The following is a 26,365-nucleotide window of genomic DNA, read 5'->3' on the forward strand; positions in this document are numbered from 1 at the left end:
TTGTACCATGCATGCCTATTGATTTTAGAAACAAACAATCCAGTATCCATGGTTGCTTCTTAAATAAATAGTGTCTGAGAAAGGACATAACCCACAAATGTTTTCCCATATTTTACAATCCTACCTACTATTACACCTCCCAACTTTAATCAAAAGTTTATTTCTGGTCTACAGACTCTGGCTGGAGCAGGTGTAAATGGAAAGCAGATTTCCAAGTTGTGAGCCCAGCAGCTAACAACTTCCTGCCATAGTTGCTCATGCATTCCCGATAGGACTTACAGTTCCTTAAATTCATTAGTGGTATTGCTGCATAAGGACAGTTACCGAGGTGACACTTTAAAGTGAATACTATAAGTTGTACCAATATTCCTAACTGGTACCTAGTGGTACCTAACTGTTTACTATGTGTGGTTTCTAGGGGCAAACATGAATATAATGTGATGCATCGTTACAGTCCCAGAACTATGTAAATGTGGATTGCTTTCAGATAAAACATTAAAAAAGTCATCTTATCAGACCTTAAAAGAGGTTGCATAGGACTTCAGGTGACCAAAGCTCCTCAACAAGTCTGTTGAATGCAGGGTGGTTAACCCCCCCCCTCCTAATGAAGCAAGAAATAGAGGCTTTAATACACCACTATGCCTAAATCTGATTTTATTCACAATCATGTCCTTAATTTCACTGAAAGCAAAGATTATTTAAGAGCACAAGTTTTCCCCTATCTTAAGTTGGTGTAGTTGTGTCTGTTGTACCCTCAAGGTCTTTGCTATGTGATAGCTTTTTCCTTTGTTTAGATCTAATGTAGTTGCTTTTGGATGAATTTTGAATGTTCCCAGGCACAAAGAAGTCAGACCCTCTATTATTTTGATTACATTGTTTAATTAGTTGTGGTAAAATATCCAGCACTTTTGACTGAAGATAAGCCTGGAGTATAATATGGATAATGTAGCAATCTGGTTTTTGGATCTATAATATAATCTCAGTCTCAAAGTTGAGAAATTATCATACGGCATATGAATGGGAATGGCATATATGGACAGGTCACCTGCAAATAAGTCTGCATACAAAACCAGAAGTCATTTACAATCAAAATATAGTGTAAATTAAGTGCAAGTTAATGTTTTGAAAATAATTGTATGTTACGATGCTATTATGTGGTCTCCATTAAAATGCAGAGAAAAGGGGGTTGCAACCCTTAAATTAACATGCTTTTCACCAGGATATCAATAAAACACTAATGCCAGCCTTGTCTGTGAATAAAATGCCAATAAACACAGTATATAACACGTTTTTACATAGTTGACCTATTGAACATTTCCACATGTTTTTCATTTATGTGGAATTGTTCTCTCTTACTAGACTTCATTCAATTATTTTTTTTAACATGGTTTAAATAGAACAGACACCTTAAATATCTTAACAAGCATAGCTGACCTTCTTGTGGAATTCTTCAAAAGGGATTGTCTGCAGCTGCTGTGCCGAAGGTGTGCTTAGAGCTGGTTTGTGGGACAATTAAGGTAGAGGAATCCTCAGAAGAATTTGTACAAGTAGAATATAAAAGTTTAGACACAGGGGAAAATGTTGGCGCTGGTCAAAAAGGTGTATGTGATGCATATAATTTCCCAGCAGTTGTGCTGTAGTGCACTTATACACACAATATATTGGTTAACTGGTAATAGGAAGCAATTGTTTTCTTTACAGATCAGAAACATCAACTTCTGGCATGTCATATGAACATGTGCATAATGTAATAACTTAAACATATATCGCTGTTGTAAGGCAGGTGTGAAACAAAGATATTCAAGTCAAAAGAGCCTACAGCTAGCTTTAGAGCCAAGATAAAGTCCGGGGCGTGCCTGATCTGGAAATAGATAATAAAAATATTTTAGGAGCTTGCTTTTGTTCTGTTATATGAAAAATATAAATCTGCATACATGAAATTCATACTTAATCTTATTCTGTACTTTGTTAAATTTTTTTTCCTTTTTTTAACATTCTGTTCTTGGGGGAAGGCAGATTACTTTTTCATAAGTTTTTATTGCTCTTCTTGTTTTTATTTAGCTCTAAAAGTACTTTCAGTTTTTTAGCTTGCACTATATGTCTATATTAGAAAAAAAAGATAGAACCTTTTATGCTTGGCCTTGAAGGGAATTGTACCATTTCTGAGACAGAGGAGAATTCCTATTTACTATTTTAAAACCAGATTAATTTCTATCGTAGTTAAAGGGCCGAAATCTTTGAGATTATTTGTTATGTTTTATTATTTTGATAGCCTTTCATTTACATAAGTGCTCAGTTCTAGCTACTGAAAGGGCCACCTCTCAGTCTGATGAGAATCTGTGCTTTAAATATAGTCTTAGTCATTTCAAGGGGTATGTTCGTTTCCTTTTGGTAATGAGACAAACTTTCTCTGGCTTATAAACCCCTTATAAAGGCAGCTTTATATAAAAGTAAAACTGAGGAGTAATTTAGCCATATTATGATCTTGGGTTTGGATTTTGTTCCCTCCTTGTTGCTAAGAACATTCAGAACAACAGATGTTTTAAATGTACAGCATGAGATTTTAAGTATGAAGCAAACCCAATGGATAAATCAGATTCAGGGCTCTGTAAACTGCCTTTGTACTATAGAAAAATTATATTCACAATCATTTTGGTATACAGCATGTCTAATGTTGCTTTAACTTTTCGTATATCAGAGAGTAAAATGTTTGTATGTAGGCTGTATCTATTTCAAAATCCTTAGTTTGCAGATTAGGATAATTTGCAGAAGCCATGTACTTTTTTCCTGAGTGGTCTGAGTACATGCCTTTTTTTGGGGTTTTTTTGATAAGAGTTCTTATAAGTAGGAAGTCAGAGCTGATACTTGTGAACTTTGTGTAGAAATGGCTCCATCCATAAAATCTTGAACAGTTAGAAGGAAAATGACTTTTTAATCTGCCATTGCAACTCACATATTTCTGTTTGCAACTCAAATCTATAGAATACATTTTTTTTAAAAAAAAAAGGCATCCTCACAAATGAATCCTTTATTAGAGAAAGAACAAGAGACCAAACTGATTCCAAATTGTTACATTGAGGACTTGAAGTCAAGGGTCTTCTTGCTTCCTACGTACAGGTTTGTGAGTTGGCAGTAGCTGTGCGGCATATTCTTACTCTCCCCAGCTGTTAGCAGCAGTAGGGGTAAGTGTAAAAGCTCACACCTTATGAACTATCATTTATGTCTTTAAAACAGGGTCCTGTTGTGGCTGTAACTTTTGTGAATGGTGTACGAAGCCTTAATGCAAAGGAAAACAGTAGAAAGTTTGCCATTGACTACAGGAGTCTTTGGATCTGGCCCTGAGCTTTTAAGTCTGTAACTGTCATGGAAAATAAATACTGCGCTTTAAGGAGCAAGCTCCAGGGTCTCCTAAAAGTAGCTTAAATAGCTCAGAGAGGAGCAGTATAATAACTCCAGCTTTCATATAGTAGGTTCTCACTAGTTTTACGTCCCAGAGATACTGCTGGGACTCCCAAATCACTGGTCAACTGTATAATGATACATGGCAAATTACCTAAGTAATGGCAGTTGGATAAATCACCTCCAGACAATGCTGGTTAGCCAAGGGAGGGGTGTGCTATGTATTAACTGGAACCAATTCCCCAAAGACAAAATCAAAGGAAAAACGGACTTGAGAATTTTTTTTTAATCCAATATGATGATTAGTGGTCATTAGTGAAGATTATTTATTTTTCCTTATGGAAAGGGTAGTGAGTGACTTTAAAAAAGCAAATTTGAATGTTTTTGAACTTTTTACAGAAATTGCTGGAAGGGATCAGCAGAGCTGTTCACCTTCAAGGCAGAATTTCTGTTTGTGTTCTTCAAAGAAGGCAAAACAACATGATGGAAAAACTTCAGGAAGTTCTTGATAACATCCAGGGCTGCAAGCCCGACAGGATGATTTGGCATTATCATTTTCATGAGAGAGAAAGGAAATAAACAGCAACTACTCTTGAACCTCCTAAATGTTTTGCTGAAGGTGACATGAAGTTGAAGGTCAAAGTGCTGTCAACTTCATAGGAATTGAAGGTGCTGAATATGTCATAGGATCCTGGCAGAGAAAAGTGCTGTGGCTCATCCTAGCCAGAGCACAAACTTCTTACAGAACCAAACCAGGAAGCCAGTTAAAGTCACAGAAAAGTGTTGTATTTTTCATACCTCTATCCAGAAATGTATGACTTCTAAACCACATCTGATGCTCACAGTTCGCTGTGGAAAAGTGAATGTAGCCTAGGCTGATGCCAATTATAATAATAATTTGAATTATCTTAGAACATTTCAAGACATTTTTCTGACACTAATGAATCATATGCTAGCAAATTGAGCAGTTAAAGGAAGGTGTTAATGGAAGGTAGGTACGTTGATGATCATTAAGCACATCCTGTGTTAGGCAGTGATGTATGAGCCTGTGGTGGTATTTTTGGAAATTCCTTTGCAGAGCATTGTTGAGTGCTGAAATTACCACCTCTTTATGAAAGTAGAGACAGGGGAGAATGACTTACCCATCTCTGGCATAGAGTTCAAATTGTAACTGCATTATTTTCAATCTGGATATGTGCAGATGAGCCTAGAGGCTCCTGCTTTATTTTATTGATCATGTTGCTAGCTTTATGCTGTTGTGACTTTAGTGCATGTAAGTGTATCTATCCCAGATTTTTCAAATATTTCAAATTGAATTATTAGGATGGTGACTCATAGAATCACTTGCATGTAGGGTGCCAGCTGTGGTTTACAATGGTTGTTATACAACATTCAAAGCCCTCTGACTTAGAACCAAATTAGCTTGTTTTCCTACTGTGACCTGCCCATCTCTGGCTTTCATGTAATGTTTCTGACAAAAAAATCCAAGACACTTACTCTTTTAATTCTGTGGTCTGCACTCCTGAGTAATCTTTTTTTCCCAGCAACCTGGATACCATGTGGTAAGACAGAAGCAGATATGATTCATCATCTACTGTAAAGTGCAGCCAAATGATACATGAATTGTGAAAACAAGTAGAGGTTGAATGATGGAAGATGAGACTGAAGCAGTCAGGTATGATTCATGATCAAAGTAGAATACAAAGAACCTAACTTGGTGTTTGATCAGAAGAACCTTTACTCATTCAGTAGCTTTGAACAGAAGCATAATCGCATTGATTAATCTTAATATTTGTGTAGTTTTGGGTATTTAGATTACAGAAGACTAATGTATCTGGAAATTCTGTTAATCTCTTCCTCTTGTGGCAGTGAATCCCATAGGCCAGTTATATCAATGACATAAGATGAAGTGAGTATTAATGTTTATAGTAATTTCAACTTGTTGGCTGAATATTGTCCAGATGCTGCAGAGGGTTAGGCAGATTTTCATTAAGGATGTGGCTACAATACAAAGAGTAATAGTAGTAATTGAATCTTGTTTCCATCTTAGCTGACATTTTGAAAGGTCTTGAATGCGTCAGTTTACTTTATTTTTCTTGGGATTTCAGCTTGTTCCTGGTGGCCAGAGCTGGGTTGAGAGTTTGTTCTCTAAGCATCTGTAGTTTCTTTCTAGGCTGAAAAACAGACTAGATGGAGGAGCTGGGGGTTTCTCTTCTGAAGAGGAATTCTTTACATCTGGGTAATATTCAGTGGCTTCTGCGTTTTGCAGACTTGTTATAGCTGAACTAATTATCTTAGAAAGGTAGTCTTTCTGTCTCCCAAGGAATACACAGAAATGCTTTTACTTTCTCTAGGAATTTGTTGTCTCGTGGCCCTATTTCTAGTTCCAGACAGCTCTCATTCATCTGAGAATGACTTCTGTAGATTCCTGACTGATTCTTCTCCCTCCTCTTTTAAGGATGCTTTCTTTCAAAAAACCACCAGGAAGCTCATGACTTTCTGGATTGTGCTTTTGACCTCGCTTTTAGTTACTGGTGGGATCAAAGACCCTCTCAAAATCATTCTTTTTTTAATTATTTTCTTCTTAGCGTCTGAGCTAAAGAACCACCCAAATATTTGTACAAAGAAGAAAAAGCAATTATTTCCAATTCAATCAGGAGATCAGAGGTCTGTTTCTTCATTTGGCCTTATTATAGGTAATGTCAGAAAGAAGGTAGTAACTCTCTAAAACCAAGAAGGCAGACAAATGTTTCAATTTGCCAAAGAAATCCATTTGGGTTTTTTGTTTGGAGTCTTACACCATTCTTATGTGCATAGTGACTGAGTCAAGTACAAAAATATAGGTAATCTTTTTGTTATGCTAAAATTATCATATGTTTAACATGGCTGATCAAAAAAGTTGAAGTTACATTCCCAATAAGAAGCAGATTAACTACCACTTGGCTGTGTTTGCCGAAGTTTATAATGGAACCAAATGTCAATTGTTTGATAATGTTAACTTTTCCATGATGCCTCCTCAACCCCAATTTAAGTCTTTCCTTGTGTCTAACTGAAAACAAGGATATTCTTTCAGTGGATCTCCGAGCTTATTTCATTGGCTCCATCTTTCTCTAGTTAACGAGAATGTACTCTCTACTGCTGTAAAGATTTTTCATGTGAACAAAGAGAGCAAATGGAGCTTTCGTGCAGTCTGGATTATCTAATCAGAAGAGTGCTTAAAATAAATTCAGGAGGGATTAAGATTCCTGATAAAACCATTAAATCATTGATAGCCTTCCAGGTGTTCAAAGAAATGTTACCATCGGTATTTTTTAGGGGGGTGGGAATGGAATTTTCTTGTTGAAAATACATAGAATATAGTATGTTGTGCTTTGAGGTTCTTAATAAACTGAAAATTTTCCCTAAAATAGGACATTTACTGTAGATTTATTTAGCTGCTTTGTTTGCATGATGCTGATATCATAGTTTTGCTGGAAAAAGAATCAAAGTCATTCAAACTGAAAGGAAATTATGGTCTAAATATTAAATATTTTCAGACAAAATCTCTGATAAAACAGATGTGCAACTTGTTATAATGCAACCTGCATATCAACCCAGACAGTTTTTTAAGTATTAAAGGGATATAACCTAAATCTACTGAACCAAATTATGCTGCTTCTCACGTGTCAGACTTAGTTTCTTCCCAGCTCAGTTTGGTTACTACGACTACACGTACTTAATTGCTGTGGCAGTGGTCATATTTTAAATAGAACAGCACAGTACAATATTATTAAGATAATGCAACCTAAACTATAAAAATGGAAAGCGGTGAAGGAAATTGAAGAAATACTTTAAAGACATTAATTATCCAAATGAGGTGTCATAAATTGAAATATAGATTATGTTGTATAGTGCATTAGCAAGATAAATTCCTTAAAGAAGCTTTGTCTTTCATGTCTTAAATCTCCTTTGTACCATTTGCAATTTAGGAGTTATGAAGAATAAAACTGAAGACTTGACATGAGAACATACTCTGCACTATAACAATTCAAAAGCAAGGGTATCCAGGTTGGGGCCTCGTCGTCTGTAGAGGGAGAAATGTGGATAAGCAAATAGCAGCTTAAATAGTTGGGCTCAGAGGGTAGTAGTGGGTCATACTGTACCTGGAGGTCAGTCACAAATAAGGTCTATCTGTGACTTAACACTATTGAACATTTGTATCATCCAGCAGAAGGAGGTAATGAGGTGCAGTCTCATCAGGTGTGCACCACGTGAAGTTGGGGTGACCAGTTGATATCCTCAAGTCCAGGGCTGTCATTCAACACGGCCCCTGCAGGCTGGAGGAAAGGGCCAATAGGAATGTTCATTAAATTCAGCAAGGATAAGTGCAAAGTGCTGCAGCTGGGAAGGATTAACCCCTTAGAGTGATACTGAGGCGTGGCTGGCTGGGGAGCAGCTCTGTGGGAAGGGGCTGCAGGGGTTGGGCAGGTTGCTGAGCATTAGCCCCCAGCAGTGATGGAGACCAGCACCTGGCCCCTATGGGCAGAAGCATGGCCTGTAGGTTGAGAGAACAGATTTTCACCCTTTATTTTGCACCTGTTAGACCACGTGCAGGTACTGCCTCCAGTATGTGAAGGGATCAGTGAACTGAAGTGAGTTCAGGTGGTCGAGGCTGGATCTCTTACCCTGTGAGCAGAAGCTGAGGGATGGGATTGGTTGATTGGTTCACCTATACTAAAGCAAGCTATGCCTGCTTAATTAAATGCCTTCAGTAGATTATATCATCCTAATTATTGTTTCTGTCCAGTTCACTTTTTAGTTTCAAAGTAATTTTAGTGAGAAAAATCAATTTAAATTGCCTGTGTGTTTTAATAATTGATATTTATTCACTGATCTAAGCAGAGGCATGATTGTGGCTCTCTTAAGACACAGATGAATGTCTTTGTACCAGCAGACATACAGATAAGTTTGGAATGATCATTTTTCAGTCTTTCCTACTGGAATTGCTTCACTTGAAATAAATTAAGACAGGGAAAGCCCACGGTAAAGGGTTGTGCCATTGAGTTATCTTAAGAAGTGGAGATTCATGACTTCACATCCTTGCTTCAGTGAATTTTAATTATCAAACAAGAATGGTTGCTGATGGTGGGTAAACCACCAATAGAGTGATAGGTATGGAATGCTCAGGGATCTGGAGAAATTGTGGAGTTCACAACTTGAACTGGAGACTTTCATTTCCAAGTGAATGTCGTACTTGGAGGCATTTTTGTCGTCCTCTGTTCCCTTTTATGAATTTAGTCTGTAACAGAAGACCTGAGGTGTTTAATGCTACTCGTGTCTTTTATCTGCTTCTGTGGTGATTTTCATTTCCAAGTAGTTTTACAAAATGATCTTCAAAATATGGGTTTAGAATTGTTTTTTATTTAAGAAGAGAATTTTTTTCTGCAAGACTGGTGGCTAGCGTAAGGTGGAACAATGTCCTTGCTAATTATAGAACATTTGTTAGCAATGTTTATTGTCATAGTGTTGAAAGTATCTTATTATAAACTTTGTATGAATAATATTTTTTTGCAAGATACAGCACAAAACAGGGTGTGTGTCATAAACCACCGTGTCTTTGACTGAATGACCTAAATGACTTGAAAGGGGGCTTTCTGTAATCATCCACACAAATGCACTGGTACAGTTAAAATTTTCCAAAATTAATTTCTTTTTAATTATGAGAGAGATTAACAAGGGAAAAGTGATTCCATATGATCTTGTTGTGATGGAAAGAACTTCAAGCAAATGACTGCATTGTAATGTATAATCTGTTCCCATTTTATTTTTTTGAGGCAGCTATGTGTTTTGAGTATATTGTAGTTTAAGATGGAAACAGTACTGCTTTGAGATCTTAAACGGACTTTTCTTCAGTGATGGGTTGAAAAATGTACGTGCTGCACATCCTGTCTATTTCCAACTCATATAATTCCACAGTTTTTTAAAAAAGTAGACTATTGATCAACCTTAGTTTGTTCACAGTGTAGCAAAGAATCAGATAATGTGTATGTTCTGCACTGTGATTAATTAATCTTTCAGTTCCAAGTAAGCTGAAGAAAAAGAAATAAGAGCCAGCTAAATCAAGGACTTTTCACCATTACAGTTTCAAAGTTGTGTCTGTGATCAGTGCTAGCTACTTAAGCTTTAGAATATGCAGAAAAGTAGGTTAGAATGAAACATCATCCTGCTTCAAGATGGATGTCTTGCATGAGGCAATGGATTAATCTCTGGTTGTGAATTCCTTTCTGAAGACATTATCTATCAGAGGAGTCTGTTTTACTATATCAAAGTGGATGCCTATTTTTTTTCATGATTTCCATTAGGTGAGCTGGATCCTATTCCCCGACCCCTGCCAATATAATAAAGTCAATTGCTAGATAAACCTATAGCTGGTTACAAATGAAACATTAATATTGTTAGTGTGTTGTATTTGTAGTGGAGTAATGCTTTGAAAGAAATAGTGCCTCTACTAAAAAGAAGGAAACCCATTGTGTGTAAAATCAGTGCCATTCTACTGAAGTCAGTGGACTTGTGCTGATTTTATGTGAGCTGAAGATCTGGTCCGTGTTCTGGAGCTAGTGTGGAGGACCTTTTGTGTTTATCTTTTGCTTTATTAGTGTCTCAGAAATGCATTCCACTGCCATATATTTGTGTCAGTCACTTTTTAGTGACTTTATTGCTTTTTAGATAAGCAATTTATTAATTGCTTATCAAGCACATAAAAGGTTTAATAATTCATTGTTTGACCCAGAAATAACCAAATGAAAATACAAAGCAGTTGTTGCCATCTAAGTGCTGGCAGGAAATCAAACCGTTACAGTTTAATATATACCTCAAATAACACTTGACATATAACTGTGAAAATGTATAGAGAGGTATGTTTCACTAATACTGTATTGGCATAAGAGAGGGCAAAGTTCTGCTCTCCATTAAAGGCAATTCGATTTCCTGATATCATTAATGTGAAAGGAGAATTTGGCCTCCATCATTTTAAGCCACCCTGTCTTTATTATTGATAAGCTACTGGTTGTCTTCATGCGCTGTCCTGGTCTGTACTTTAGGTTTGAGACTGAAATAGGGAAGCTTTCCTGAGTATCAAGCAGTCAATGCTGTTTAGTCAGTTCACATTTATAATCAGAAAATATGATGGCTTTACACTGAAATGAAACCATCAGGTTTTTAAACAGAATGGTTCCTTTCTTGTGTTCAAGAAAAAGTTTAAACCACTGGATAATATTATGTGCCAATTATGTATAAACTTCTTTACCACTAGAATAAAGGAAGCCATAATTCTGTAGGCTTCTTAAGTTTTATTGAGTTCATCTGTTTTCATTTATAAATAGAATACAAAAGAAAAAGAAATCTGTGCTGGTGGACAGTGAAATAATGCAGCTTCTATGCACTTGCAGTGAAATGAACCAGAACCCACCGTTTCTTTCTTTGACAGGTTAAAAGAAGACTCAGAAAAGGCAAGCCTACTTTAAGAATGTTAGTCTTGAATAATGTAGTTGTCAACGTCAATCTTGAATATTCTACTTAACAATCAGCCTGCTGATTTTTAACTGCATATTCAAGCTCCTCCTGAAAGGAGGAAGTTTGGAAGGAAGACAATTATTTTAACAATTCTTCAGAGAAGAATTTAGACCAAGCCTATAAAGCTCTATATTTGGGACATAGTTTTTTTTAATTGCCTCAGAAATTCCTAAGGATCTAATTTCATCATTTAGAATGTTTAAACTTCTCCTTTTGTGTGCAGCCTTGTGAAATTAAATACAACTTAAATCTGGAAGACAGGAAGACAGGATATTTGGTACATAGAAAAATGCTTAACTTGAGAGAATAAACCAAGAGATAAAAAAAGTACGATGGTTAAAATTTGACTCTTACATCTAGGTTGGACATTTGCTAGATGGAAAAAGTCAGTATTTTTTTTTATTTAAGACAGATAGACTTGTTGGTATTAACTTCTTGAAAATTATATATATATACACACACTGTTAAATTTCACTCCTATTTGCTACTCAACAGTAATCTTACATTACATCAAAGTCTTAAAATTAATCACTGGAATAAATCATAATTAGTGTAGCAGCTGGCACAAACAGGACTGAAGTATTTAGTACACCTGTCACTAATGAAGAATTAATTTGTCTAACATATATTAATCAAAGTATGAACGTATAGCTTGCTAATTGAATTTATGGTTTACAGAGTGCAGGATGAATATATCCTAAAGTATCCCCTTAGATCTCCTTAGGAGTAATTAGGACTGTAAGGACAGCCTTGTGGTATTTTCATTGCATCATTAAAATGAAATGATTAGTTAGGTAGTCTTGTACCAAAGCCACACCAAAGAAGTGGTGTTAGCTTAAAAAAGGACTTTTTCTACTTCGAAGAATTAGTAAATCCATGACCAAAACATTGCTTTTATGTATGTGTGTGTGTAGATATTTTAAGTAGAAAATAAGTAGAATATGGAAAAATATATTACTGATACTAAACATTGAAAGGATATAGAATTCATTTTAAAATTAGATGTTTGTAATCTGTCACTTCCCTGTAAATTCCCCAAACATCCTTCTTGTTAGGTCCATATTTCAGTCAATTTCAGTGAAATCATAGTATTTGGCTAAAAACTGCTCCAGTGTTTTCTGTTTTTTATTGTGAGGGGGTCTAAGCTCCAGTGAACATCTTGGAAGACAGAAAGTATCTTAGAATTGGGTTTTTAAGTTGTCTGCTATAATTTCAGCCTCAACTATGGTCATCATCTTGTTGACAGCAACTGCTGCATTTTGTAGCTGCGTGGTGCATCCAATTTTATTTGTGTGAATTTAGGATAATTATATTTCTCCTTATTTTACACTAAAACTGTGATCTTAAAAAGTGTGTGCATACCTCAACAATTCATTGAATCCAGTCAAAAACTTAAATGCCAAACCCATCACTTTGTGTTTGGTTTTTGCGTAAGAAGCAGTAAAACTTTTATGGAGTCAACTGGGGTGAGGTGAAGCTGTTCTCCGTCAAAATACAGACGTATTTTGCCACTTAAATTTAACTTGCAGCAAAGTGTTTATGGACTAAGAGGTTTTCTTGAATGTTGTTTGCATGTATGTCCAAGCAAGTAAATGAATGTGGCGTCAGTGGAGAGAGTTTATTCTGGTGTTGGTGGCAGTAGAAGTGGCAACGAAGTGGCACAAGCCAGTGGTCCCAAAGACCACTGAGAATCCGTGACAGGCTTGTAGGTTTTCCTTGGTACTGTATCTTCACAGGGATGCCCAACAAAAATCCTGGTAAGCCTTCACTCTTTGTGGAAATATATGAAGGAGGCAGAAAGATTTAATAAAGTGAGCCCACATAGAATCATGGGATATGACATTATGAAAACACAGGCTCGGAAGAAAGCAAAGAATGAGCTAAGATCAGAGCCAATCCTGTGGGAAAGGCAAATAACCTTACTAGTGTAAAATTGCTTCAAAGACACATGCGACTTTCATAATTTCGTCTTTGTAGTAGAAATACCCTAAAGATGCTAAATTTTGGCTTCAGGCTCTGGCTAAAGAGAAGTAATGCTACTCAGGCAAAACTCCCAAAAGATATGTCCAGTAAAAATATGTTACTTTCTCAGATTGCCTCTTACTGACTTAACAGAGATTTAGATGGCCTAACATTCGTGAGCAGCATAAGTCTGTCTGCTTCTCTGTGGTGTTCAAAATTGTTCTCCTAATAGCTGCCATAAATTAGATGTACCTGTTCTGTGCCCAAAAGGCTGTCTAACAGCAAGAGTCTAGTCAGAGTTAGGGTCACTCCGGTTATTTTTCCTTTTTTCCTTACCTCATGAGCAGCAGGTGGGACATAAGGAAATATAGGAGTCATTATCCATGCCCTTGAACACCTGAAAGCTCCTTTGCAAAGGTGAGCCATCTGTTTACTGCAGAAAATAATTTTTAATGATTGTTTTTCAGCACCAATGTACCAATGAGCCAACTTTTAAAAGGTCAGAATGTCTGCATATATTTCACTGCCATGGGAAATCCATCAAGCAATAATTTAACCTATATGTTCCTATGTACCCACATGCAAGTTCCATATTGTATTACAAATCTGTCACCTACTTTGTATTTCCCCAGACAGTCTTTTTGACTCATAAACTGTGTTTTCTTTAAAACTGTGACCTGCATAATTCTCTGTGGAGACAGAGGAAAGGAAAAGGATTGCAGTGAATTGTTTCCAGAGTGCCTAAGTATATAGTGGTGTTTAAGAAAGTGAGAGTGAATTTATTTAAGACTGAGGAAAAAAAGCACATAAGCCACGATTGGATGAATGTCCTTGAGGAAGGTCTCCTTTTGGAAATAAGATGATGGTAGAGTGTGCCACCAGGGTGTTAAAAATACTCCCCTCATAAAGCTTATCAAATGTTATTTGAGAAAACAGAAAATGTGAGTTTCTTTATTCTTTGAAATTTTGTGTACTCTGTCAAATATATAATAATTAATTTTAATATTTTTGTCTTGATGCAATTGCTTCTTCATTTTGGATAACTTTTCTAATTTAGGATAGCCAAAAGTTTATGGAAGTATAAACTCCTTAATAGAGGTATTAGAAAATCGGAAAACTGGAATATAAGAAAATTGGAAAGAATAGATGTATGAAAAGACCATATCTTTCATTTTTACTCCCCTGTTCATCTTGTACTTATTCTGCTGCTTTATAAGCACCAGCTCTAAAATTTTATATTAAAGTTCATATCCAGATCATCTTATCAGACTCTGGTTTTAGTTACAAATTTGATTTGGGTAATCCAGAGAAAAAGTGGTATCATCAGCCTGATAGGAGTATTGCTCCAAAAGTGACTGCTATGTTGCTTCAGAATTTGCAGCTTACGCTAACTTTGTGCCTGTAATGACAAGAATGTAGCAGACTACAGAACTATGTAATTTTGCAGTGCCCAGACTACATGATCTTATCACAATGTGATTATCCATACTGTCAAGATTGTAGATATCAACAGTAGCTGTATTTTCCTGTAAGAGACTGGCAGGAGCACTGTATTTACAAAAGCATCTTTGGTATTTTCAAGATGGCTCGAGCTCATTTTAAATAAACCATTTAAGTTCATATTCTGCTTAATACTATTGATGATTTCTGTTGTTAACATTCTCAGACAATGTTAATTTTCAAGAAAGAAAATGGCTTACCTGTCCTTTACAGGCATTAGGAAAAAGTGTTTCTGGTGTGTTTGTCACCAAAGACTGGACAAAGACAGATACATTTATTCACTTTCACTTTTCCTCTCATTATTTTTAAAGTGATAAGGTAAACTTTATTTAGGATACATGGTTTACTGATTCTTGGAGAACTTGCAGTCATTTCAAGTTTTAGTTAAAACCAATCTGAATCTGCAGAAATTTTTCCTGTTGTACTTATGTAGTTATCAAAGATGAATCTGTTTGAAAACAATCCTTTTCAGGTTCTGCTGCAGCCTTTGCTACATAATGGGAAAAATTCAGTATCCTTTTCCACAAGCCACAATACCTCAAGTTATTAATATTCACTACATGTGTTATGTTTCTGTTGAATATTTCTCCTTTGTCCTTTACATTTGGTTTTAGTGTCCTTCTCTGTTTTCTGTGTATGATGTTCATTCTTGCCTAAGTACAGGAAGAACCAATTATATTATTTCAGTTAGGTGACATTATTATATATTGAGGTATATTAGGCATTTAGGGAGTATCACAGATAGATGGTTGATGGCTTGCGTGCTCTGGCATTTCATTCTTCCATGTTATAGACAGCCTGGCCACCTTTACTTATGTCTGTGATCTTTGGGAAGCTTGTACTTTAGTCCAGATGTGACTAATGATCTTAATAGATATTTCAGGCAGATCTATTTAATGCAGATTTTTAAGATAGCTGTGACTTTGCGTTCTCTGTTCACTTTAAAAAATAAAATCAAACTTATGTAAGGATGCTTGTTACAGAGATGCTTATGTATTAACTAGGACTAGTGCTTTTTCAAACTGTTTTGATTTGTAAACTACTATACTTTTTCCAAAAGAGCTGAAGGACTGTAACAAAAATTTGGGGTTTTTTTTTTCCCAAGGCATTCAGAAGTAGACTGTTGATTACAATTTTAAGACATTTATTTTCAGGTATTATTAATTGTTCTCTGTACGATGGTGATTAATAGAATTATTGTAGCAATCCTAACCTGTAAACTTCACACTTTTCATATATTTTTCCCTTCTTGTCCTTTCTGTTGTTCCCTTGACTGTTAGAGTTTCCTCTTCAGGAACGGGAGCACAACTTTTCATTAACTGCTCCTCTGTGCGTTTTTTCATAGGTGATATGCATTTTTGCAAGTGGATACCAGTTAGCGGTGCCTAAAGTATTGATGATGTTGCTCACTCTTGCTTGTATGTCTTGCAAAATCTTAAGCTTCAGTAAGACCTTCAGCTCATGAACACAACGAGTTTGAAAAATACGTCAACTTCCACATTAATCATAGAATCATAGAATAGCTAGGGTTGGAAGGGACCTTAAAGATCATCTAGTTCCAACCCCCCTGCCATCGTCAGGGACTTCCCACTAGATCAGGCTGCCCAAGGCCCCATCCATCTTGGCATTAAACCCATGTTTTCTTAGAAATTCTGGTTGTAGAAAGATTTGCATTAATAGCTGAGGAATGAGAAAACAAAAGTAAAACACCCTAATATTATTTTTTAACATTTTTATTTTTAAGGTTAGTGTCATGAATTCTGGAGCCTGACTCACTGTTTTGAATTTTGGGAATTTGAATCTTTTATTGAGGTTTCTTCTATCAAGAGGTAATTAGTAGTTAAAGTCTGCATTTTTGTTGGGTTTGTATGAAAACGAGATGCATTTCAGAAAGCTAACTTTTTGCCAAACATAAGTTTTGTGTTACTATCAATACAGACATACCTGGTTGAACCTGGATGGTTTCAATATTAAGGTGGTCAGACCACTTGATCTGACATTCTGTTCTGGCTTCAGTCCCTATGAAATGGAGTCTATAATGAATATAGAAGCCTTTGTTCCCAAGCGGCAGGCTTGGTTGTTTGGTTTTTTTTGTCACTCAGTCATGAAGATGAGTCTTTGCATTTTCCATTTTTTGCACCTTATCTTTCTCAGGAGTTTTGACTTTGCTTGTCTGATTCCAAATATTAACAGTTACATTAATTTAGGAGAGGGCAGAGGGCAAATATTAGTATTTGTATTTTGTTTTACATAGGGATCACATGTTTTGGCTGTAGGCTTTAACTCGGTTGTCTCATTTGTGGAGTAAAGGACTGATGGATCCTCCACATCCCACATTTATGAAATCAGAGAAGACACTTTTTAACCCCACACTGGCTAAGGAGATTCTATTTCTTTGAAAAGGCTCAGGGGAAAGAGCATTGACACGTCTGTGCCAGATACTGTGTTGTCTTGGTCAATGTGCGGATTGGCTGTTGTAGCAAAAGAGTTCTGAAACTCTTGACACTTTCTCCTTTTATCAGCAAAGATTTCTCACCTGAAGTATTAGCTAGACTTGTTCTTCTCAGTAGCCGTGTCACCTTTTAATGTGCAAAAGCAACTATCTTCATTCAAAGATTTATCACATGAAATAAAATGGGTTTGCTGTACTAAAAACGTCATTTGAGTGAATATTTAGCTCATGGTACCACGGACTGTAATTCACAATCTAATTTAGAAAATGAGAAATTATGCTGCAATAAAGTGTGCTTTATTCACAAAATGTTTTAAGCTTATTATATTTTTCTGAATATATGTTCTCTGGAATCTATACAGATAACCCTTTTCTAACCTCTAAATATAGTACAATGGTAACACAGAGCATTTCATCCAGGCTACAAGTAATCTAGCAACAAAAATGCCTGTGTTACAAGGTTTGAGTTCAAATGTTCAAGGGTAGAATTGGCTGTAATGGTATATCTGTGAAAAAAATAAGCCTGTGGTGAAGTTGGAACCCCAGTGCCAAAGCACAACATATAATTGGGCCTAATTTTTTCCATATGTATCAACAAAAACAGTCTTTGCTTCCATGAGAGATGAAAGCTTCCCTTTCTGTCATATTTTTATTTTGTATATAATTCTTAACTCTTTATAATTTCATAGGCTTTTTAAAAAAACATGCTTAGATTTAGGGAGAGATGAGCTGTCACCCTGGATTTGAGTTCATATAGAAAAGCCTTTTTTGGTGGGGAAGGGTAAACACGACTATTTCTTCTCCCCTGCCAAAAAGGCTACTATGTTAAAATCCTTGTACAGTGCCTGTGAACTGTCCAAGTTGGCATGGAACAATCTATTTGTGAATTGATTTAAATACCTCATTTAAAATAAATAATCTAGTGGAATTAGTGTAATAAATCTTCATAGAATAAGTTTGCTATTTATGTAAAATCGAAGAAGTGTTAAATACATTTCTGTTCTGTCGACAATGTTTGGTGGCGTTTTTCCCTCCTTTCAGTTTTATGCCAAATCCTGCACCAAAGACGTGTATTTTCTTATGTGTTTGTTCTGTTGTTATATCTTTCTGAATAATCTTTCTTCCTCCTGTCTGTAAGTTCAGCTAATATATATCTGAACTCTGGAGAAGACTGATAGTGTAGATTGTTTCACCTACATTAGGTTATATTATTTTACTTCCTTAAATTCGTTGTTGTCAGCATGGTTGAGATATTTTGTGCACTGTGTTTTAGCTCCTATAGAAAGGTAAAGATTTATGCATTTAGTAAAGTACTAAGAAAAGCTTTTGTATCTATACCTGACACTTCTGTGTGCCCACAAATACACACAGGCATGCACACATTTGTATGCCCTCTGATGCAACTTAGAGCCAATTAGTCTTCCAAGCAGAGTATCCCAAGCCTCTTGCAGGTGATGCTCGCCACACCAGTCTGTTCTCCCTGTTTGTGTGGTGGCAGCCACTGAACCTCTGAAGTGTTTGACTGTGTTCAGAACATAGTTAGGGTTCTGCATGCTGTTTAAACAGCCTTTTTGTGTGTCTTCCAAGGGTGGGGGGAAGGTAGACTTCATGGAAATGTCTTGTAGGATGTTAGTGGTACCTTGCTGGTTTACTAGTTCACCTCACTTGAACTCTAATTACATCTAGAATTTGTTTTGTAATTTATCCCTTCCCTGACAGATTCTATGGAAGTGAAGGGATTGATTTTTCTCCCGGTAAAACTCGATAGAGTTTAAAATGTTTTGCTCCTAAACATGGTTATTTTGCTAGAGGCAGAGTTGAAAGTTGTACTGGCAATGGAAGCAGACATCACTGAAATGACTTTTGAGTTCCCCGTATTGCTGACTGTTCAGAACTTGCTTGGATGAGGATATGAGCTAAAGCTATCTTCAGTTATTCCTCATAATAATAGGGCTGTTAGGTGTCCCACAAAGGTAACGTACATAGTGCGGCACACCTTTCCCAAATGACTTTATATGTTATTTTCTGTTTGCTGGGGGGCAAATCAGGTATTTAAGAAAGAAGAAGAAGAAGCATTCTTCCTCCTCCAATGCAGCTAGAAGATACCAGTCTAAAATCAAGGAAGGCATGTCTTCGTTATGGTAACCTATTTCTGTGGATTCCTACTGATGTATTTTTGTAGAAGCAGTTTTATACAGTTTTGCTTCCGGTTTAAGAGAGTCCAGAAAAAGCAGCCAGCTCAGAAAAATGAAGCAAAAATAACTTTTCTGCCTTGTTCTCATTTCAGGTCAGCCAGAGAAACATTCTCTTGGACACTAGGTGACCACAAATCCCAGGGCCCTCCAGTAGCAGCAGAAATCCTTTTGGATTTATTCTGAAGTATTTATTTGAATCTTAATGCAGGTCAGCCACCTTAGAAACAGGAGCCGCTACTTTTGGTGTTCACAGCCTCCAGGTACAAGCCTGCCTTCTTCAGTAGTCTGCTACTGTCGCTTGGGTTTTTTAAAGCCTTGGGCTAGTTCTGCTTACCTTTACTGCATCCATTACCCATACGTACCATGCAGACCTCTAAAGTGCCCATAGTACTACCTCTACTTTTTAAGTACAGGGATATCAAAAGTGAAAAGTCCGGCCTGCATGCCCACTTCAGGCTCAGATCAAACATGCGGATGACCCGCTTATAGCACCTCTCCTGAGCCGCCCCTGGTAGTCCAGGACCCCTTTTGATAACTAATATTCCTCCTGCTCAGTTATGTCTAATGAAATGTAGTCTAAACTAGATACATCCCTTCTACACTTACTTTATGGACAGCCGCTGGTTTTATTTGCCTCTATTAACTACTGTCTCCTGCCTGTGTCACCTATGTTCATCCTCACTTCATTGCTTTTGCCCTGTCCTTTCAGACTTCCAGCTCTGCTTGTGCTTTTCATGCAGCAGTTCCGCTCTAGCTGGCTAGCTTGTCTTCCTTTTTTGGCGCTGTAGTTTTATTCCAGTCTCAGAGCCCCCTCTTCATAAACTCCATCATTTTAGATTCCTTTTACCTTTTCAAACAGGATGATTTAAGCCAAAATTTTAGGAATGTAACTTTGGCCCTGCTCAAGTCAACTGGATGAGGATTTTGCCATCTATCACTTTGTGTAGTTTTTTTTCCCATGCGTTTGGGCACTATTTGCATGCATAATTGTTACATATGGATCTGTCTCATAAAAGAAAAATAAGCGGAACTTACTCCAGTCTCTGTATAGTCAGATGATTGATATATGACCAGTATAGACTAACAAAAAGAACATTCTTCAATGCGCATATTGCTTTGATTACTGAGGTTTTTAGAATGTCCAAACGCTGTACAAAATGAATAACAAACATCAGATGTTTGAAAAGTTAACTCAATAGAAGTCAAGGAAATAATGCTTAGTAGCAACTTGTTACAAAGAGTTCATATTTTTCTATTAATGGAAAATGACACAAAGATGCCCTTAGGCCAGCTCAGTATTTGTATTAGTAAGTGACCAAAACTGTGTGTCAAGGCACTCGCACACATGCTAATCACTTGCATTTGTAACTGCTTCCTCCATCTTCCTGCCAAAATATCAGCATTAGGAAATTCTGACTAATGGCAAGAAGAAAGAACATTGAAACACTTATCTTAATAGGCACTATATCAGTACAATCTTTATAGGTGCCAAAGAGGAAATAAAATACAGTTTGATTAACCTAAATACGATAGAGTGTGAATGAAGCAGGCAGTTCCTTTGAAATGTAAGCAAAAGTGACCAAAAAAGCTCCCACAGAGTTTGCTTTTATTACTTATTACTTTTCATTGCATTTGTTAGGAACACGAACAGTGTATGTACTCATTCCTCCAACACAGAATCAGTTTTGTGCATGTACAGACATGAAAGAAAGGCAAGTCTACAGTGTTCATCTGTTTTAATTTTTGGATATTTTTACTCCTTTTAAAATCTAATATTTCTGGATAAAGTTTACATCCTTTGTTCCCTTATTTAAAAATAAGGAGGGGGGGTGTGTTTTTGTTTTGAATAATTGGTTATGGCGTCTGATTTTATAAGAATTGCTCTATTGTTTGGACGGTATGATAGTCTCTTGTGTTTTAAGGATTCTTTATTTTTTTTTTTTTTTGGAGGGTAAATGGCTTTTGAGAATGGCAGCATTTCAAGATTATGAAACTGCTGCTGATGGTAATGGTTCTGTGATAATTAAACTGTCCACAGTCTCTCTTTTTTTTTTTTTTTTTTTGTGAAACAGAGACAAGGGTAGTTGTGATTTCATCAAAGGCTTTGTTTGAGCTCTGGCAGCTGGCAATGCAGAGCCCTCTGCTAGCAGACTGAGTGCCATCCTGAAGAGTTTTCACTATACATTTCCTTCATCAGCTGCATATTCATCACATTTCATCTTTGCTCATCTCATAACAAGACTAGTCGACTTCTTACTTTGTTGACAGAATAGCCAATTTGTCCTTTTAGTCGTAATGGCTTTCGGAGGCTTCTTAAGCCAAAGGCAGGAACCATATTCTCCTTGGTATTGTCTTTCTTTGCATGACCATTTCTGTAAGAAATCACAGTAAACTAAATGTGCCCTGATGTGAAAAAGAGGTCCTAAAATTATGACACATATTGTGTTCTTGCATTAAAAATAAAAAAAAAAAAAACAAAACTTTTCTTCTCTTATTTTAAAGAAACATACATCTCATTCTCTGAAGAGGCCTGCATTCCTGAAAATTACATTTCTATAGAGTGGCACATAGACTTTGTTCAATATGTCACCGCTGGTTTGTTGTTGAGACAGAACATGTATTTACTGCTCTGTTGGTACCCTCACTTATATTAATAGCATTGGACTTCTGGGCCCTCAGAACCTTATGAGATCAGGTTCTTCTACTGAGGATATTGCTTGGTTTCTGTTCTGTCCGTTAACTCAGTCTAATTATATCTGAATATACAATGGAGAGCTGATAGTCAGAAGGTGAAATACAATTTAAAATTTATTTATAGTGTGATGCTTATAATGTATTTGATCGTGGAGACAACTGAATGACTATGATAGCTCTCAGTTACACTAAATGTAACTGTTGGTAGCTGTATGGTCTTTATTGACTTTTATGTGTTATGCTCTGGGAACGGGATTCTGTTTTCTGTGAGTTTATGTCAATGGGTACAACACAACTGCTGCCTGGTCTTGGATTTGGAAAGAGATGGCCCTTCTTTCCTAGCAGAAAAAAAAAAATTCATTCTACTGAGAGCTAACTCAAAGGGGAAGACTGGAATTCAGAGATCTATTAAGGGCAGACATGTTTGTAAGTGGAAGGTAAATCTGGCAAAATTCCATTTCTGGTGAAGAAAAAAATAAAAGGGGGAGAGCATTTTGTACTATGAGAAATATTGTGAAGAATTTGTGTGACAGGTAAAAATGCTAAAGAAGGTGAAGGGGATTAATACACAGAGATCATTGTGATTCAGAGTTTGGGTAACGGGAATTTGGGAGTCAGTAAGCAGTCAATAGAGCTTAACAGGTGAATTGTAGATATTAAAACCTTGAGAGACTGAGAAAGAAAGTAGAAAGTCGGTGAATATTGGCAAACAATGAGGAAGACGAGGTCTTTCAGGCTATTTGAGATAAAGGTCTGAAGTGTTTGCAAGTACAGCACTAGATGGGTAGTACATATTTCCAGGTTAATTCTTGCAACTCTCTAGCTGTGACCCTTTACAGAAGTCGTTAAGTGTTATGTAAGGACTATAACTATAACACTATACTGTTAGGAGTTATGTAAGAAGACTGAACTGATCTAGGATCACTCATTGCTGGGAAAATGGGATTGTTCTCCTTTCTTTCTCCTGTTTCTGCCCACCAGCTCTGGAGCCCACCCCGCCTGCCTTGCCCATGTGCTAGTACTTTGTTAACTTAACCATCAGGAAAAAAAAAATGTTTGTACAGTTTTTGCCGGTTTAGTTTTCCGTGGGATTACATGTTGATTCAGTTGTGAACTCGGATGGGCCTCATCACCAGCACAAGGAAGGAATGTAAACAATCAGCTGGAATAAGAGACAGGAGATAAGACAGAGGTTGGTGTGGGAGCAAAGTTTGGATACCATTGTGTACTAGTGGCTCCTTAGAGAAGCTGTCTTGCCTCTCTCTACACTGTGGCTGCAGTTCTACAATTATCTGAACAATATTAAGTTCAAGTGCCTGTTGAAAGGAGCAGGAGCTGTGCTTGCTTCTCACCCACGTGTTTTTCCTGCCTTGTGGTAATACTACCAGTGCTTGTGTGGTGGGATAGTCAGCTGAGCTAAGAGACAGTTAGCAACCTGACAAAAGAAAAGAGTCTATTTTCAGCTGAATCTGTTCCACAATTTGGCTGTGTGAGCCCTGTTTGCAGAGACCCAAGAGGAGGGAGGAGGAGGAAGGGTGGACCTTCATTCTGGGCTGCAGCCCATACTTAGATGAGATTCAGCCAAGGGTGAAGCTGTGCCCATAGCCTTTTCTGGTCCCTGCTGCATAGGATTCTGGTTCTCTAATGTGGATATAGACTTACTTGCCCAGAGGGAAGAGAGCTGTAAATAAAGAGGCAGTTCACGGAGATATGGTAAAACTAAATGTAAAGTTCTTCAATCTTTTTGGATGCAAGGTGTGATATAAATACTAGTTGTATTAAATTGCAAAAAACACTTTTTTTCAGGAATAGCTGTGGGAGATAATTTTAGGTCTCTGTAAGGAATGCATATTATTTAAGAGGGAGAAGTACAGAAAGAAAAGTTACAGCAGAGCAAAATACAGCTAGAATATTGCAGTAATACAGGGGTTTCAGATACGCAAAATAACTAGGTCCTGAGTTCTTCTGGAAAGATGGTGATCCCACTGAAGTAAGAGGGATTCCACTTAAAATGTGTGTAATTTTTAAGGGAACTGAAAGAGTGATTCTGAAGATTTTACTGAACTATAATCCAGGGCAGAAAACAAGGAGATATGCACAACACTCGAGAAGTTCCATGCATGCAAGGAATTGAGGAGGAATTGCTGTTTTACAAAGATGATTATTAATACCAGACAGCTTCCAGAGAGAAGGCAACAGGGAAATAACTGGTATAGTTTTCAGAATGGATAGGTATTTGAAAGTAGATGTAGTGAACATGTGGAGATATAAATGAGGGGAATGTCTTGGGGTGGGGTTTTGGCTTCACTGAATGAATGGAAATCCCTCTATGGATGGTTCCCAGTGCATGATGGTAGGCAACACAGGGAAGGAGAATGTGTGCAAGACTCTGGTAGAGCCAGTTTACCAGAGAAGTTGTAGCATGTAATGTTCTGGTGTATATGCATATAGTGCAGTCACCAGATTTCTCTAGACTGATGGGATATTTATTTGCTTGCTGAATTGCAGTTTCATATTTGGGCAACATTTGATGTGTTATACTCTTCCTTTGTGTAAGATATTAGTGTAAGATATTACTTTTGTTGATGCTATTGTATTCTCTCAAAAGAATACATGTATTGTGTGTGTTTTTAGCCAAACCAAACATATATTTTTATATATAGTTGGCAATTATGGTGAATATATATAGGGCAGAGATTGGGACTTCTTTTAGACCACAGCCTTCTCTGTTCCTGTATAGTTACCTCATAACATAAAAGTAGTCTTAAGCCGGCATGTATACTCAAGGTTAAAAATGTCCTCTCACACTAGTGTTATACAACCTGTAACTAGATACCAAGCCCCCAAAGTGCACTGAATCAATAAAAATTCCTCTCAGTCTGCATTGAATAAAGTGATACTGAAGTGGAGTAGCAATACCATTTTATGTACCCACATCCCCTGGTACTCTCTTGCAGGTGATGGAGTTGCAGAATTCCTCCCCTCAGTTCCAGACTGCAAAGGAAATAAATGGTGAGGGACAAATCTCAAAAGAATTGAAAGCTCCGTTCCTGCAGTTTTTCTGTTTAGGATATTTTTTCATATTGCTTTAATTTGGAAACTGAGCAGGGAATTTCACGATAACAAGCATTTTCATGAGTTTTCAGGGGTTTAATTGACTTCTGCTTGATATAAGTTTTACGTGTTGTAACATGATTTTAATAATACTCTGTGCTTGCACTTCCTAGAAATGCTTTTATTATGTGCTCCTCAGCTATGTGTCATTTAAAAGGGCTGCCCTCTTTGCATGGAAACAGAATATTTATATGTTTTTTTGAATTTTATTTGTATATTTATTTAAAAAAGAAGAACGAAGAGTGTCCTAGTTCGGTCATACAAACAACAGTATTATTCCAAAGGCAGTCATGGAGACTGAGGGGAAAACCTCATCTCTCCAAGCTATTGTTTCTTCTCTGAGAGCTATTGTTTCTTTTGTGTGCAGAATCAAGATGATGGTACTTAGATCTTGTGTTTTCATTTCAACTTCTTGTTGCTCTATATAGTTAGAGACTGGATCTAACTCTCCAACAAGTTGATTGCTAATTCTGTAACTGTAGTAGATTCACTGAATATCTGACACCTGTTTGGTTTTTTTTTAATTTAATAAAGTTGTCTTTGTAATGGACCACAGATAGGAAGGTGGCTCTGATCTTTGAGAACAGTGTAGTTTGAAGCATGACTGTGCCTTTTTAAGCACAGGTGAAAATAAGAGGCAGCATACAAATGAGGCAGCATTATAGTTTGTGTGTAGTTGTAAAATGGTTATTCCAATTGAAGTTGAAGTCAGGTATCATAAAAGTTTTAAAAATTAAAACAAAAATAAACAATAGGTTAACTGGAACTGCAAAAAAAACTTTTCCTTTGAGGGAATATTTATGTAGGTTTTCCAGTTTATCCAAATTGCTTTGCCCGTCCTTAAAAACACTAATAGTACTTTGGATTTCTATAGCACCTTTCATCTGAGAACCTCAAAGCACTTTACAGGCATTAATTTAATTAAGTTTCACAGCACTCTTGTGAGCTAAGTAATGTTTAAAGAAGGATCACTTCACCCAGCACTGAAACAGAGCCACCCCTGGGGTGGAATGCGGTAAGTATTTAATAGTACATAGCAACACTACACAACAGTTCAGGAGAGAGCATGAAGAAAATACTGTATCCAACTGAGACTGCAGGGTGATTCTGGTTAGACAGCATATCTGTTTGTCACTTTCCTTCTTAGTTCTAGGCTACATTCCACTATCTTTCTGATGGCTGTGAGGGCCTAGGAACTTGGTTTTAGCTCCCCCGAAATGATCTTTGCCTAATCATGACTTAGCTCATAGTGCTGTGATGCTCAAGTCAATGCGGTGTCCTGTCTAATAAACATTTTTTTTATTACTTTTATGCTTTGATAGTTTCATATTGATTTAAAGAGTGGAGCATTTAATCTGTTCTATCATCAGTAGTGGACTGGCTGGCATCTTTTTCTTTGGAAGCTTATCATGCAAGTACTATACTGGTCCATCCCAGTTGTGCTTGTAATATCTAATGGAATCATAGTGTGAGGTATGCTTTTCCTTTCAAATTACAT

General features: G+C 36.8%; 1 protein-coding gene across 3 annotated transcripts in view; it reads left to right on the plus strand.

Annotated features, from left to right (window-relative positions):
* BBS9 (Bardet-Biedl syndrome 9) overlaps window positions 1-26,365 on the plus strand; it is a 303,616-nt gene that overhangs the window by 243,848 nt on the left and 33,403 nt on the right. Inside the window, exon 23 of one of the 3 annotated variants that reach the window (XM_054059481.1) lies at window positions 19,152-19,319. The exons of the other annotated variants lie outside the window; for them this stretch is intronic. Coding sequence (XP_053915456.1) covers window positions 19,152-19,183 — 32 coding nt within the window. The 3' untranslated portion in view covers window positions 19,184-19,319. Of the gene's footprint in view, window positions 1-19,151; window positions 19,320-26,365 lie in introns of those variants that run through there. 3 annotated transcript variants of the gene reach the window in all.

Source organism: Cuculus canorus, chromosome 2, assembly GCF_017976375.1.
Source record: "Cuculus canorus isolate bCucCan1 chromosome 2, bCucCan1.pri, whole genome shotgun sequence".
NCBI classification, from domain to species: Eukaryota; Metazoa; Chordata; class Aves; order Cuculiformes; family Cuculidae; genus Cuculus; species Cuculus canorus.